Source organism: Anolis sagrei, chromosome 5 (genome assembly GCF_037176765.1).
Source record: "Anolis sagrei isolate rAnoSag1 chromosome 5, rAnoSag1.mat, whole genome shotgun sequence".
Lineage (NCBI taxonomy): Eukaryota > Metazoa > Chordata > Lepidosauria > Squamata > Dactyloidae > Anolis > Anolis sagrei.
In genome coordinates this window covers 49359960-49377553 of record NC_090025.1, presented here as the reverse complement: position 1 = coordinate 49377553, position 17594 = coordinate 49359960, and the positions used below count along the sequence as shown (strand labels likewise).

General features: G+C 41.9%; 1 protein-coding gene across 5 annotated transcripts in view; it reads right to left on the bottom strand.

Moving 5' to 3' along the window:
* DCLK2 (doublecortin like kinase 2) overlaps window positions 1-16051 on the bottom strand; it is a 99771-nt gene extending 83720 nt beyond the window's left edge. For 3 of the 5 annotated variants that reach the window (XR_009631633.2, XR_009631634.2, XM_060778860.2), the window contains exon 1: window positions 15024-16051. Coding sequence is in view for 3 of the 5 variants with exons in the window: in XM_060778860.2 (XP_060634843.2) it covers window positions 15024-15483 (460 nt within the window). In the remaining 2 variants the exon portion in view is untranslated. The remainder of the gene's footprint in view (window positions 1-15023) is intronic. The other 2 variants (XM_060778858.2, XM_060778859.2) reach the window with 1 other exon arrangement.
* Window positions 16052-17594: the final 1543 nt, after the last annotated feature.

Sequence of the window (17594 nt, the reverse complement as noted above, 5' to 3'; positions counted from 1 at the left end):
GACAAATTGTCAGGATACCTAAATGATGACAGAAACCAACAGTATTTGGCAGGGAAATTGTATAAAGTTCTGCTGTCCTAGGTGAATAATAATGAAATAGAGACATGTCCTTGAGAATAGCTTCTGAAATATTCCTAAGAATGATCAGATGAAGGGCATCTTTTAATAGGATTTGTTTCTTTTTATAGGAAAAATTGAGTGTTGTGTCTTTGTGTATTAACATAGAAACAGAACAAGTACTTCTGGAGGCACAGAATCAAGGTGAACTTCAAAGCAGTGTCATTTTGTGAAGTGAGCAGCTGGCCAAGTTTGGGTAGGTATAGCTAATTTGGGGTAAAACAGAAAAAACCAGAGTCTTGTCTGTTAAATGGGCCACAGTGGTATAGTGGGTTAAACTGTTGAGCTGCAGAACTTGCTGAAAGGGAGGTCAATGATTCGAATCAACGGGACAGGATGAGCTCCCGTAGCTACCTCCAACTTCTGCCAACCTAGTAGTGAGAAGGTAACAGCACTCCATGCAGTCATGCTGGTCACATGACCTAGTAGGTGTCTACAGACAATGCCAGCTCTTTGGCTTAGAAATGGAGGTAAGCACCACCTCCCAGAGTCAGACTCGACTAGACTTAATGTAAAGGGAAAACCTTTACCTTTACTATGCTACAATCCTGTAGGTATCTCATGGCTTGCATGTATCTCTGAAATATTCTAAGCTTACTTGTCCAAACGTGTCTCTCTCTACGTCCCACCCTGCAGTTTAAGATAGTCCGGGGAGGCTCTACAATCGGCTCCACCAGCTTCGCAAATTGTTTGGCGGGGACGAGAGACAGGGCCTTCTCAGCTATGGTCCCCCGCCTGTGGAGCTTGCTTCCCAGTGGGATCAGGTCGGCTTCTTCCCTCCTGTCTTTCAGGAAAAAACTGAAACCATGGTTCTGGGACCAGGCCTTTGGACAACAGATGTAGCAGCACTTTGGTTAAAAGAACTGAACTGGAATGGCTTATGGTTTTGACAAAATTATGGAATTGAACTGGACTAGCTTCATGGTTTTGACAAATGTTTTAACACCTTTTAACCTATCTATTGTTTTAAATTATTGCTATATTGTTGTTTGCTTGTATTTGTGGCATTGAATTGTTGCCGAATGTAAGCTGTCCCGAGTCCTCTTTCGGGGGTTGAGAAGGATGGGATAGAAAGTCCGGAAGTGATCAAGCCATGCTATAGTTTAGAGAAGGAATTATGAAGTGATCAAACTTCACACAACTTTCAATTCCTTTACATTGTTACAACTCACTTGTTGACTTTCGACTAGCCCAATAATCACAGGCAGTGAGATGCCCACAGCATTATAGTCTAATGAATAACCATGCCTCAGCCTAACTCAAGCTGTTTGGAAGAAATGTGGAATATAAAAATATAGCCAGATGCAGTCTGTAGGATGACTGTAGTCTCAGACAGCATTGTGTGTTAGAAGAAATCTAAACTGGGTGTCTTAAGAGTTAAAACTTTTGACTGCTTCATTTAATTTGCTCTGCTACTTAAAAGTATTCTACATTTCAATTACATAAACATAAATCACACTACTGTTTCTCAAAACAATGTATGCTGTTCCTAAAATGACACTATGAAAAACATTTGCCATGATTAGGGGAAACCTTAAGACAAAAGCAAGAGTGTCTTAAGGAACCAAAGATGAACACATTGTAGACATAAGCCTGTGTAGTCAATTTCAGTAGACATTTGATGCTATCCAGCTGCAAAATACAAAAGCTTTCACTTTTAATTATGATCCACATTGAAGAGTAAAAGGTTCTTCTTACAGTGTGTGAATGTGCCTTCAAGTTGCCTGTCAACTGATGGTGACCCCATGAATTTCACAGCATTTTCTTAGGTAAGGAATACTCAGAGGCTTTCTTTTGAAGCATAGCCTTCAGCCCCTGGTATTCACTGGCAGTGTTTCATCAAAGCAGTAATGAGGGCTGACCCTGCTTAGTTTCCAAAATCAGACAGGATCTGGTGCCTTTAGGGTAATTGGGCATTGCCAACAGTTTATGCAGACTGTGGCCAGGAAATCAGAAGACGCTTACTTCTTGGGAGGAGAGCAATGTCCAGTCTCGATAAAATAGTAAAGAGTAGAGACATCACACTGGCAACAAAGATCCGCATAGTCAAAGCCATGGTATTCCCTGTAGTAACCTACGGATGTGAGAGCTGGACCTTAGGGAAGGCTGAACGAAGGAAGATCGATGCTTTTGAGCTGTGGTGTTGGAGGAAAGTTCTGAGAGTGCCTTGGACTGCGAGAAGATCCAACCAGTCCATCCTCCAGGAAATAAAGCCCAACTGCTCACTGGAGGGAAGGATACTAGAGACAAAGTTGAAGTACTTTGGCCACATCATGAGGAGACAGCAAAGCCTGGAGAAGACAATTATGTTGGGGAAGGTGGAAGGCAAAAGGAAGAGGGGCCAACCAAGGGCAAGATGGATGGATGGCATCCTTGAAGTGACTGGACTGACCTTGAAGGAGCTGGGGGTGGTGACGGCCGACAGGGAGCTCTGGCGTGGGCTGGTCCATGAGGTCACGAAGAGTCGGAGACGACTGAACGAATGAACAACAACAAAGCAGTTTATTCAAAGAGCAACTATTCTTTCTGGTTGGATTTACATTTATTAATCAATTGCTTAAACTAGTGCAGTTTTGATTTCACAGTTCTGATTTCTTAAAGTTGCCATTTTGTTTCCCATTTTAAAAATGACATTCTAATCTGAAAAATGCAATTTTAAAAGAGAATACTTTATGCAGTTCTCACTTAGGAATTGTTATAAAGTAGAAATATGTACCATATTACACTGTGAAATTTGATTTTCCTAGAGATACCAATGTTATACAACAGTCCAAGATATTAGAACAATACCTCAGCTAGCTACAATGTTATAGCCAGTACTGAACCATCTGAGACACACAAGAGGGGGTAAAGTGGCAGCCAAATCTTACTTCATTAAAATCTATCTCCCTCAGGTAGCAAGTTAGTTTAGAAGTCCAAGACATACATGCCTTGCATTTTATGAGCATGTACGCATCTATCATCCCACAAAGGCAAAAAAGTCAGAAAGCTTTTTTTGTTGGTTCCAGCATATGTTTCCTGTGGCAACCACTTCAATCTGTCTAACAGTAAAGGTAGCTCTGATAAATCATGCTAAAATAGCTTGCTATAACATTATCCCACTTCATATAACTAAAGGAACTTCTCCAGATGTTTAGTTTTCCTAATAGTGCAAATAAGACATGAAACCTAGTTTGTCTCTCACATCCATGTGACACAAATAACTACAGACACCTGACAACTTAGATACTTTTTTTCCTTCTTCTTTTTTTCTTTCTTCCCCCACCCTTTTTTTTTATCCATACCCATATCTCTTCTTTTTATCTTTTATGAAAAACTTCAATAAAGATTATTTTTTTAAAAAAACAACTTGGATACTTGACCAAAATAAAATTAGCACCTAAGGATATAAAGGGAGCCAGCATGGTGTAGTGGTTTGAATGTTGGAGGACCAGGGTTCAAATGTCCGTTCAGCCATGAAAACCCACTTAGTCACATTGGGCAAATCACACTTTCTCAACTTCACGGGCAAAGGCAATCTCATCCCACCCCTTGAACAAAACTTTGCTAAGAAAGCCCTGTGATAGCATCACCATAAGTAGGAAATGATTTGAAGGCAGGGATATGAAACAGTCATAGATTTAAAAATGTGACAGCTAAATGCCACACAAATTAAAATAGTACATATTTTATAACTGTGATTATACGGTATTATGTTTCCTTGTTATCTGGATTTCTTTATATACCTAACTACACAAACAGGCCTACAAAATAATGGTAACAGAAGTCTCAGGAAAGTATGTTGCAATAATGTTACTCAAACACAATCCTAACAATAATCTAAATCAAATATCAGGCTGCAGGGTGGGGCAGTGAAATCCACACATCCGAAGCATTATGAAAAGCATGTAATTGAGGATGCACCTACACAATAGAATTAATGCAGCCTGACACCTCTTGAACTATCATAGCTCACTGCTGTGGAATCATGGGAGCTGTAGTTCTACAAGGTCTTTCATCTTCTCTGCCAAAAAGAACTGGTATCTCAGCAAACTACAAATCCGGGGATTTGTAGTTTTTTGCATTACGCCATGTCAGATACAATGGTGTGAAACTGCACTGATTCTACAGTGTAGATACACCATCAGTTTTTTTTCCCATGGAGCTTGGATTCCACTGAAGCTCCCGTTGGAAGGAAGGCATTTGAGTATAAGCAATTTGAAGCCAGTAGCCTTCTCTTCCATTGCTATTGTCATTTTGTTCCTTTCCTCTGCACCATCCACGGCTCCTTTTTCTTGCTATCACTATTTTTGCCTCCATCTATCTCATCATCATCTTAATTATGACAGTGGAACCATGTAATTTTGGACAGAATTCCCAGTTGGATCGAGTGACAAAGAAACTGCAGATGGAAGACTTGTGGTTTGCTTGGCCACTCTGCTTACAACTGAGTATTATCCTAATATGTCAGGGTTGTTACAAAGCCTATCTTTAACGACATTTCAAACACTCAATTCTTGGTGATTAAAAAAACGATTCATTTCATGGTTTCTTTCTGAGACAATTATCACATTATTGCACAATCAGAAAACAAAAATAAAAGACTTATCATAGCATTTGGTTATTTTCTGACCACTACAGAAGTTTACATTATGGTTGAATGTGAGCTGCTGTCATTTAAACAGTCAGTTAATGACAACAGGCCAGAATCTTTCAGTCTTGACAATTAGTATGTAATTGGTCTCAAAGTTTTCTCCTCTCTACTCTTGACTAATGAGCATTAGTCTGACCCTTTCTTTTTAAAAGATGAAACAATGCTCCACAGTTCTACTTCTCATCTCATTAGAGCAAGTAAAAATTTCCATATGGCATATCAGTATGCCTGTTTAAATGGCACCCATCCATGCATTTGGTTTTTATTACTGATTTCAAGTCTACAGGCAAATCATAAATCTAGTGAATGATAAATGAAACCAACATAACACATTTTCAATTTGATCATTTGGGAATTTGTAGCAGTGGACCTTGCAGCATTCTACACATAATCTCCAGTAGAGAAACATTTAGGGGATAGACTAATAATAATATATTCCAAGGTCCAAGAATCAATATTAAATCAAACTAATAATCCACACTGGGTGCTATGTCCAATACATATATCGTGGAAGGGAATGGTAAATCTCTCCAGGATAAATATTGCCAAGAAAACCCTAGGATACAGTGGTCATAAGTCAGAGTCAATTTGAAGGCATACAACAATAGCAGTAGCAACAATGATAACAGTGTCCCAGAAGAAGGCACCAGCAACCCTGGTCAGATCAAATCTTGTCAAAACAAACCCAAGATAGGGTCACCTTATGGTTGCCATAAATTGGAAATGACTTGGAGGCTCACAACAAGAACAACACTGTACCATTTCTAAAATAATGAATGTCATGCTCAGTCCTGCATGTTGATTGCGACTGCATTGCTTTTGTGGTTCTTTTAACATTTTAAAATCAAACCTCTGTATGCTCTCAAAACACAAGGGCCAAAATCCAATGGCTAGTCCCAAACTAGAGAAGAGACAATGAATCAGTTCTATTTATCTATGTGCTCACTAACTCTTCTACAAATAATTAAATGGATCTACTTTAGGACTAACCAAGGGGATTCCAGCCATTGCTGTATATTTAAAAGAGACTTGCATATAATAGTTTAAAAGTTAAAAATCATGCAATTCACTCACTTTCAACTTTGGACAGATGTACCTACATAATAAACATGTAAATACAGTTTTAATCTCATCCTATTTTGTTGTTTTTCGGAATCAGGAATTACATAATTCAAAGCTGAGATTAAGTGTTTAGAGAACACTGGCATTAGGATAAAGTTATTCAGATATTTTGCTGTTGGAGCATGCTGAGCATGTAGTGTTGTTTTTAAAAAACTTATGAAACACTACAGCGCTGGAAAGATTATGTCCTGAATACAATTCAAGAAGGAATTTTCTAATTCTATAAAAATCTTAAATATATATACTACATCTAAATGATTACTTATATATATGCTTATCTTGCATATATAAATCTTATACAGAATTGACACAAAATCTCTTACATCACAACTCCACTATATACAAATGTAAATTTCCAAGATCATATATCTGATGATATTACCTTTGGGGTTCATGAATGCTTTTGCATAAAAACAGTAGCATTTAGGTTGCCACAAAGTGTTTTGTTGATATTTATAATTAATAGTAGTGAAATCTGACGTGGAGACACTGACTCTGCATTTAAAAGTACCTGACCCTAAATATTTGGCACTGTGGGGCACGTCACAAAGGTTTTGGAACAATTTCCTTTCAATTGCACCAGTGCACTACATAATGTTATATGGTTATCCACGTGGGAACACCTTGTCTGTGTTGTGACCTTCCTGGTGTTATGACCTTCCAGATTTTGGAACTCCTTCCCTAAAGAGGCTAAGATGGCCCTTTCCTTTCTTTCCTTCCATCAACAAGTCAAAATGACAGCAAAGAACTTTGTACCTGGAGGATATACATTCCAACACACACACATACACCTTTGTCTCCCTCTGAGTCTGAATGCCTAAGGTCATCTAGTGTGTTTCTATAGCTTAGCAGAAATTCAAATCCTGGTCTCTAGAGTTGTAGTCCAATTCTTAAACCACTGCACTACACTGGATCTACTTACAGATCATTATAGATACAATCATCAGAAATAAGAGACAGAGACACGCTGTTACTGATGTCACAACAAACCTGTTGACAAAAAACTGAAACATAAAGATGATACATTTTGTTCAGACAGTTTCAAGAATGTTTTTTAAAAATATTTCAAAGTTTTTGTTCTTTGTCGAGTGTATGTATCCTGAAAAGATTTGCCTTCGCGAGGATGTTGCAATGCCCAACTGTTTACATGTTCTAAGCTTGGCCATCTTTAATACTGTTTTCACAAAGTTCCCAAGATTCAAGGGATACTGAATATATTGTATACAGATCAGAAGGCAGGTAACACATTTTGATCTCAATATCCAAACTGGATATTGGCATTCCAACCTGGTCTGGAAGCAAAACATAGGCCAGTTTTGGAATCAAAATATACACAAACTTTAATACATTATTATGAAGTTCCATCTTCATAGGGTAGCAGAATGAGAATGCATGAAGGTATTACTTTCATGGACTCTGTGCTAAGGAACATTATGGTAGCTTCACAGAAAATATGGTTTTGCTAGATGTTACTCAAGAGTTTTTTCAAACTGGCTCTCCCCTCATTGGCCCATGTAAAGTCCAACTCGGTGTGCAAACAAAATAGAGAAAATGTATTTATGGAGCTGGATTATAGAGTTTGATAATATGATTTTGAACCTGGAACTCTGCCATAGGCAAACATTAAGTATCAGGTTTTTTCCTGAAAATTTATGAAAATGTCGTATTTTATTTAAATCAGCAACCAACACTGGCCCACTTTTACAATTTATACATTATTCTCTGCCAGGCTTGGGTCAACCATTAGACATAGTGAGATAACCACTATTAGCAGTAGGTTCCAGGTGTCAAGAAATGGAATTAATGGCCATTTGATTTGTTATTTCATTGTTATTTCATTATTACTGCAGGAAAAGGCACATGGTACTTTGTAAGGACTAAAACTGATTGTCTTTGGGTATTAAGCATCTTAAGCTGAGTAAGTGAATGAGAAGTACCATTAGCTCCTCTGGCTCAGACAGCAAATTAATTTGGGCTAAAACACTGACTTTTACAGCATGACCACAATTACTTCCTAAACATGTGAGAATCCAGACTTTAGATCACAAAACTGTGTATAATGTTGAGACTGTAACCACATTTTAAGTTTCATGCATTATCCTGATTCAAGGAAAACAACAGGGCTCACTAGAAGGTTGCATACTTTCTAGGATTATCCAGCTTAGCTGGGTTTCGAAGAACCTTTCAGGTAAGAGCAGAAAAGATCCTTGTGACAGCTGAAAGACAGTAGAAGCCCTTGGTAAATGCAAGAGGGATGTACCTTCCATATAACTGAAGGATGAACTGCTCTACCATCCTTACTGAGAGCATAGACCATTCAGAACTATTTTTGTGTACTACAGACCTCTTTATCAGATGCAACAAAAATTGGCTACAATTTGTGAAAATCTATGCCACATCAAAGTTGTTAATCTTTTAGGTTCCCACAAGACACTTGGTTGGTGTTGCAACAGACCCCACCGCGGCTACTCATCCAAGAAAATCTTTGCAGTAAAATAATCTTCATTTGGGTGAAGACAGTATCTATGAATGCAATTGCAAATAAGTTGTTCCAAGACCCAATGGGAAAAAATACCCTTGACAGCTGCTTAAGCTGCTTAAGCTGCAGTTATCTCACACTATGACTCACTAAACTTTGTGGGGCTTCCTAGTAACCAGATAGCATCCCTTAGCCAGAATTCTGAAATCCAAATTTTAATTCGAAGATACCATTGACTGTAAGACTGACACCAATTTCATTACCATCAACAGAAAAAGGTTTTCTCTCCATCTATCTAAACAAATCACCTGTGATTCTAAGACATATCCTTTTTTTTTAGAAATGTATCTGGGAATTGAAAAAAAATACAATGCTTCAAAATCCAAAATTGCTGACATTGGTGGTTGATACAATGACACATTTGCTTTGTGATGGTTCACTGTACATAAACCGTTTCAATGCATAATGTAACATTGTAATTTTATACTGTATAAACAGTGATCCCCAACCTGTAGTCCATGGAACATCAGAGGCCCACAAGAATAAAAATATGGTCTGCAACCTCACCATTACTACACCGTTTTCTCAAAACCACGCAGCAACGAGAGCGATTGGTCTCAAGAAACCCTCTTATAGCACCAAGGCAACACATCTGTTCTAGATTATTAAATATGGTTTTCTGTGGGCAAGCAGATGGCGACTACTGGATGGCATATGTTCTGTATCAGAAACTAGAGCTGATGTGGTCAATCAAATGCAATTTTCTGAATCAACACCCCAAATAACCAAACCGAAACTGATTTGTAACCCTTTTGGCACTAATGTTGGAGAGTGTTCCCTGGTCAAAATGTTCCCTGGTTAAAAAAATTTACCTTCAGGCTATGCATATAAGATGTATATGAAACAAAACCAGATTTTGTTTAGACTTGGTCCCAATCTCCAAGATCACTCATTATGTGTTGTTGTTGTTATTATAATTATTATTATATATTTATACCCCACCCTTCTCACCCCAATGGGAGACTCAGGGCGGCTTACAGACCATGGCATACATATACGCAAATACAGATATTCCAAATACATAAAAAATCCAAGCCACTTCTGTTCAAAAGCATTTTGGATAAGGGATACTCAACCTGTACACTGATGGAGGTAGAGCTATACAGTATATTCTCCATTAACCAGAGATCAAGCAAACAGCCAAAAATTGAAGAAATAAGAATTTAAAGAAAAAATAAAATGCACGTCTAATACATTAAAACAGTGTTGTGTTGTTAGTATTGCTTTTATTAGTCTCAATTTGCTTTTAATTATTTAATTTCAATATCCAATAAATACAGAGTTTATGGCATAACTTTCCAAATGTCAGTGTTTTGGTTGCAGTGTGTAGATGTGTCGTACAGAGGTAACAAGAAATGGGAGTCTACGTGAACTAAGCAATAAATCATAACATTACAAATATAAATGAAAGATTTTCATATATTGTGTCCCCATACATTTTGTCATTATCATTTATGTATGTGTTCATATCTCTTATGAGGGGTTGGCTTGCTTGTAAAGTTGAACTCCTGTGTTGCAAAATGGTGCGTGACAAAAAATGTATTACCACCACAGTATGTTTGGAAAGCTCTGGGTTATGGTATGATATAGTATGGCGTATAATTTTTCATAATAACTCTCAAGCAATCAGAAACGACATTTATCTGGCATCTGGGCCCTTCAGTGTTGTGCAAATAACCAATATAAAGAATATAAACAAAAGGTTTTCACAAGATATGTTGTGTCCCTATCCATTTAGGCAAGTGTCCGTATCCCCTATAAGGGATTGATTTAACCTCTGGTTTGCTAGTAAAACTGAAGTACTGTGTTGCAAAACGATGCATGCCTAAACCATGTGTCGCCACCATGAAATGTTTGGAAAGCTCTGGTTTATGTATGGATTATAGCATTAGGCCTATTTTTCATAGCAAATATAACAAGAAACCTCCGTGTCTGCAAAATAAGCAATAAATCATATATTAAAAAAATATAAATGAAAGATTTTCATGAGATATGTTGAATCCCTATTTATTTATGTATGCGTCGGTATCTCTTATAAGGGGTTGGTTTAACCTCTGGTTTGCTAGTAAAATTGAATTCCTGTGTCACAAAATGAGGCATGCCTAAACCGCGTGTCACCAATATGAAATGTTTGGAAAGACATGGTTTATGCATTGAGTATTATAGTATTAGGCTTATCTTCTGGCAGGCCTACCTTGTCTGTTTTAATCATGAATTTTAAACACATGCCTTGCATTCTCTATACCTTAATCTTTGTTCTGTGCATTTTGATTCGTATTTTGCAGAACGATGTTTTAATATATGTATTTGATATAATGCTGCTGCTAATGTGTTTTTAACTATGTTATAAGGTGGGTAAGAAATAAAAATATGATTATTACCTGTATTTACTTGAATCTAATGCATCATTGAATCTAATGCACACCTCAAATTTCAAAACCCTGAAACCAAAAAAGGATTTGCTGCCGAATGTAATGTGCAGCGGCAAAAGGTACACTCTTTGTCATTTCGCCATTACATTTGTTGCTTGTTTAGAATTCTTTCTTTAATGAAGAGAAGTTTTGGGGCACCAAAGCTTCCAGCAACAGAAAGGAAAACCTTGAGGTACATTGATGCTATAGAATGAATCCATTTTAATTGCCTTGGTTCAACATTATGGGATCCTGGGGGCTAGTTTTGCAAGGCCTTAAACCTTCTCTGCCAAAGGATGTGGAGGCCTCACCAAGCTACAAAACCCAGGATGGCATAGCATTGAGCCGTGGCCATTAAAACAGAGATGAGATCCCTCAATTAGGAGCTTCACCTTTGGCTTTGGCTCAGCACTAAGATGTCTGTATGATGCCAATCTTGCTCTTTTTGAAATATTGAATATTGACATCTGCGCTCCCCCCCCCCTTTTAACATGGATGAGTGTGTTAATATTGGTAAACGTAGTTGGCAATAGTAGGTAAATCACAACCTATCATCACATTATCAAAAGACAATTCAAATGAGTTAGCCATTGAGGAAACCTTACTAAGTTTTAATGGGTAAAGGAGTAAGGTTACAACCGATTGGGGTGTGTCATCTTTCATTTTTTGTAACGTTCTTTATCGGGCAGCTTTTAAAGGCAGAAATCTCAGAGATTTCCACAAAACTACTTTTGGTGAACAAGTGCATGTCCTTGTACAGGTCTGTCCAGGCCTTTCAATTAGCCGAGGAGGCCCTACTCTCGGTCCCACTCCCCTCTCAAGCACAGCCAGTTGGAATGAGAGAGGGGGCCTTCTTGGTGGTTGCCCCTCAACTTTGGAATGCCCTCCCCAAGGAGATCAAAATTGTCTCCTCCTTACTCGCTTTCAAAAAGCAACAAAAAACATTCTTCTCCTCTCAAGCATATAACAAGAAGGAGGAATAAAGCTTGCAACACTGATCAATGGAACTAAAAGGAAATGGATTTGGCACGCTACCTTAGCTGGCTTTTAATGGCATAAATTATTGTTTAATGATAACTATGTAAATTACTTGTTTTAATTCATTGTGTAATGTATTATAGTGTTTGCTGTTTCTGTTTTTCTTTCTGTTTTATACAGGCATTGAATGTTTGTCTTTATTACAGTGATTTTTAACCTGTGGGCCGCAGACCACCAGTGGGTTGCGAGGATGAAAATCTGGTCCGCGAGCCTCCTCCCTCTTTATTTATATTATTTGCTTTATTTCCACTCCCTTCATGGTGCTTGTCACTCCTTCTCTGGAGCTGACCATGACATATGTTCTGTATCAGGATCTAGATGTTTTACTGATTGTATGTGGTTTTATGGTTGGAAACCGGTCTGAGTCCCTCAAAAGAGGCGAGAAGGTCGGTATATAAAACTTTGAAATAAATAAATAAATAGAACTGATGTGGTCCATCCAATTCCCAAACGGAATCTAAAGTTGACCAAAAACTGATTTGTAATCCTTTTGGTACTAATGTTAGAGAGTGATCCCTGGTTAAGTGGTCCCTGGTCAAAAAAAGATTGAGAATCAAGGCTTTATTATGTTGGAAATCTCCCTGAGCCCCCCCCCCCCCCCCCCCCCACAGGGAGATAGGGCAGGCTACAAATAAAGTATTGTTATTGTAGGTCCCGAGTTTATTGGGATTGCCTGCCCATTGAACTGGCTTTTGACGAATTCAAGGATGAGTTGGTACCCACATGATAACAATGCACAGTGCAAGGGCAAGGGAAATTAACCCCCAAAAGGTGAGGATTATGTTTGCAGGCATGGCCAAACTTCATCCCTCTGGGTGTTTTGGACTCCAACTCCTACCATTCCTACTGTTAAGACTGATGGGAGTTGAAGTCCAAGACACCCAGAAGGATGAAGTTTGGCCCATGCCCGAAATAGGGACATGGCAATTCTCTGGTGGTGCAGCAGGTTGAACTGCTGAGTTGCTGAACTTGCTAACCAAAAGGTTGGTGGTTCGAATCTGGGGAGCAGGCTGAGTTCCAACTATGAGGGCTAGCTTCTGCCAACCTAGCAGTTGGAAAACATGCAAATATGAGTAGATCAATAGGAACTGCTTCTGTGGGAAGGTAATGGCGCTCCATGCAGTCATGCTAGCCACATGACCTTGGGGGTGCCTATGGACAATACCAGCTCTTTGGCTTAGAAATTGAGATGACCACCACCACCCAGAGTCAGACATGACTAGAATTAATGTCAAGGGGAAATCTTTGCCTTTACCAGCTGCTTTGAATTGGAATATATGGCAGTGTAGACTCAGGTCCCCTCCACACAGCCCTATATCCCAGAGTATGAAGGCAGAAAATCCCTCATTATTTGAGTGTGGACTCAGATAACCCAGTTCAAAGCAAATATTGTGGGTTGTTGTGAGTTTTCCAGATTGTATGGCCATGCTCAGACCTCACAACCTCTGAGGATGTCTGCCATAGATACAGGTGAAGCATCAGGAGAGGATGCTTCTGAAACATGGCCATACAGCCCAGAAAACTCACAACAACCCAGGCCCCTTCCACACAGCCCTATATCCTTGAATATCAAGGTGAGATCTGCTTTGAACTGGATTATATGAGTCTACACTGCCATATCATTCAATTCAAAGCAGGTCCTGTTTCTGGATTCAGAAACTGCATTGTATGGCAGTGTAGATAGGGCCTGCGGGCCCTTGCACACAGCCATGTAATCCAGGGCCCTTCCGCGCAGTCCTATATCCCGGAATATCCAGGCAGAAAATCCCACAGTATCTGTTTCGAACTGGGTTATCTGAGTCCACAATCAGGGCCCTTCCACACAGCCCTATATCCCAGAATATCAAGGCAGAAAATCCCAGATTATCTGAGTGTGGACTCAGATAACCCTGTTCAAAGCAATGTTGTGGGATCTTCTGGGATATAGGGCTCCGTGGAAGGGCCCTAAGTCCACACTCAGATAATGTGGGATTTCCTGCCTTGATATTCTGGGATATCAAGGCAGATTATGCCCTAGGTTGTGGCTTATGTTGTGTGTTATATTGTTGCTATAATGTATTTTTATGCTGTTTTATCTGATTGTTATAAAGCCATGTTTTTACTCTGGGCTTGGCCCCATGTAAGCCTTCTTGAGTCCCTTCGGGGAGATGGAGGCGGAGTATAAAAATAAAGTTGTTGTTATTTGAAACACAACAAGGTGAGTCCACAGCAGACACTCTGCTGGCTAATTATTATTATTATTATTATTATTATTATTATTATTATTATTATATAGGGCTGTGTGGAAGGGCCCTGAGTGTTGACTCAGATAGCCCAGTTCAAAGCAGATAATGTGGGTTTTTCTGCCTTGATATTATGGGATAGAGGGCTGTGTGGAAGGGCCCTGAGTCCACACTCAGATAATGGGGGTTTCCCTGTCTTGATATTCTGGGATAGAGGGCTGTGTGGAAGGGCCCTAAGTCCACACTCAGATAATGTGGGCTTTCCTGCCTTGATATTCTGGGATAGAGGGCTGTGTGGAAGGGCCCTGGGTTACATGGATGTGTGGAGGGGCCCAGTGTCCACACTCAGATAATGTGGGCTTTCCTGCCTTGATACTATGGGATAGAGGGCTGTGTGGAAGGGCCCTCAGATAATGTGGATATTCTGGGATATAGGGCTGTATGGATGGCCCTTGGGTGACATGGCTGTGTGGAAGGGCCCTGAGTCCACACTCAGATAATGGGGGTTTCCCTGTCTTGATATTCTTGGATAGAGGGCTGTGTGGAAGGGCCCTCAGATAATGTGGATATTCTGGGATATAGGGCTGTATGGATGGCCCTTGGGTGACATGGCTGTAGGGAAGGGCCCTATGTCCACACTCAGATAATGTGGGATTTCCTGCCTTGATATTCTGGGATATAGGGCTGTGTGGAAGGGCCGTGGGTTACATGGTTGTGTGGAAGGGTCCTGGGATATAGAGCTGTGTGGGAGGGCCCTGGGTTACATGGTTGTGTGGAAGGGCCCTGGGATATAGGGCTGTGTGGGAGGGCCCTCAGATAATGTGGATATTCCGGGATAGAGAGCTGTGTGGAAGGGTCCTGGGATATAGGGCTGTGTGGGAGGGCCCTGAGCGGTGAAGAGCGAGCCCGCGGTGAAGAGCTGCTGCTTCTGCGGCGCTTACCATCCACCAGCTCGTCGAGGCTGGCGAGCTTGCGCCCTCCGTCGGCGGTGTAGATGGCGCGGACGCCTTGGGGCAGGTGGACGTTGTCGGCGAGCGAGCGGGTGAGCTCGGCGAGGAGGGCGTCGAAGGAGCGGAACCGCTCGCTGGAGATGGGGTAGACGAGGCCCTTGAAGTACTTGTCCCCGTTGCGGTAGAAGCGCGCCTTCTTGGCCTTGCGCTCCGAGGCCAGGGCCTGCAAGGTGCGCGTGCGGTAGAAGCTGCAGTGGGCGCTGTGCGCGGGGCTCGGGATCAGCCCGTTGCCTTTGGGGCCCGAGCTGCTGCTGCACGTCGAGCTGCCCCCGCCGCCCCCTCCGCGCCGCCCCCGGCCCTGCGAGTGGGGCTGGGCGTGCGAGTGGTGGTGGTGCCTCTTGTCGCGCTCCTCGAAGTGCTCCAGCTCCAGGCTCCTCCGCCGGCTGGCCATTGGGAAGCGCGAGGGTCCCTTTAGCTCAACAGCAGCAGCAGCAGCATCCCTCCGCTTGCAAAGGCCGCATCAAGGACGGGCGTGCTCCTCAGCAGCTCAAGGATGCCTCCTTCTCCTCCGCCGCAAGCCTTCCATCCAGCCTGAAAATGCGGCTCCTGCTGAACCGTTCTGTCATGCCATGGTGTTCTCCTCCAAAGGCAACGCCGAAAGAGAGAGAGAGAGGGAGGGAGGGGCAGAGAGAGGGAGGGAGAGGGAGGGAGTGTCCCCGCCCCCTTTTCCCAAAGCCCAGCCTGAATCCCAATCGCCTTAAGGAAAACCCGGCTCCAAAATGAACGCTGCTTCTCCTCCTCTTTTATCGCCTCGCGGACGAGGCAGAGCCAAGCACCGCCAACGAGGCTAAAGAAACATCACCACCATCATGAATAGCCCTTTTCCGTGATGCTCTTGCTGTTCAGGATTGAAAGGAAAGCCCGGCTTGCCTTCCTGCCTTGCCCTGATCTATTCCATTCAGGAGCCCCAACGCTGGGAAGCCAGGCAGGCGGAGCGCCCCCCCCCCCTTCCCCCGGTGCAGTGTGAGACAAGCCCGCTGTCGCCGCTGGGTCCTAAAGCCACCCTAATTCCCCGCCTCGGAAGGCTGCGTTTTGGACCATATAATTAGTATGCGGAGAGCGCGGTCCGTTGTAATTCCTCGGAGGCTGCTTAGTATTAGCAAGGCTTCCTTCCTGCCAAATGTAGGAAACGCTTCCTACCATGGGGAGTGGGGGGGGGGGGGCATCCGTGAACAATGAGTCTCTGGAAGACCCAACCCAAGCCCCGGCCTTTGTGGGTTTTGCGGACTCGAGGATAACAGGATGGGAGCAAGCCGGCTTTTGGTAATAGGGATAATGACAGCTGCTGCCTCCCTCTGCAGGCAGCTTCCTGGGAGCGAGAAGGAGAAAAGGAAGAATTCCTCCCGTCAATGTGTTAACATGGATCTTCGATTCTAAGGCCCCTTAAACACAGCGGAATAAAATCCTACATTTTCTGCTGTGAAATGGAATATATGGCAGTGTGGACTCAGGGCCCTTCCACACAGCCCTAGGTAAAGGTAAAGGTTTTCCCCTGACATTAAGTCCAGTCGTGTCTGACTCTGGGGGTCCGTGCTCATCTCCATTTCTAAACTGAAGAGCCGGCGTTGTCCATAGACACCTCCAAGGTCATGTGGCCGGCATAACTGCATGGAGTGCCCTATATCCCAGAATATCAAGGCAGAAAATCCCACAATTTCTGCTTCGAACTGGGTTATCAGAGGCCCCTTCCACACAGCTAAATAAAAGCCCACATTATCTGCTTTGAACTGGGATATATGGCTGTGTGGACTCAGATAACCCAGTACAAAGCAGATGACCCAGTTCACATTCTCTGAGTGTGGGCCCAAGACCCCTTCTACCATGCCTGTAGCGAGGGGGGGGGGTTAGGGGTTCAACCCCCCTCCCCGAAATGTTTCAGATTTTTTTTTTTTAAAAAAAAACCTGGTTTACTCATGAATTTTAACTGGTTAACCAAATCCCCATGCTAAGTCTATGAGATGCAAAAAAATTAAGAGTCCCTCCAGAACTGCAAGCACTATCTCGGGCAAATATTGACAATTTATTCACACTGTTTGGGCCCCATCTACCTGCGTGACCACATCTCTATGTACGAATTCACACGATCTCTTTGTTCATCTGGAGAGGCCCTACTCACGATCCCATCTGCATCACATGCGCAATTGGCGGGGACAAGGGATAGGGCTTTCTCGATGGTGGCCCCTCGACTCTGGAACTCTCTCCCTAAGGACATCAGGCAAGCCCCAGCCAGGATAACTGCATGACCATGCCCATGCCCCTCCAAACACCTACCTTTTTCATCTGGTCATGCTCAGCACTTTTTAATTTTAATTATTACATTTGGTCCCGCCACAGATTTTAATTGCGTCATGGTGTGTTGTTAATGTTATTGCCTTGTTTTTGAGTTATTTTGCTGTATTGTTGTTGTTGTTTTTACTGTTGTATTTGGGTTTGGCCTCTTGTAAGCCGCACCAAGTCCTCTTGGAGATGGTAGGGGGGTACAAATAAAGGTTTATTATTATT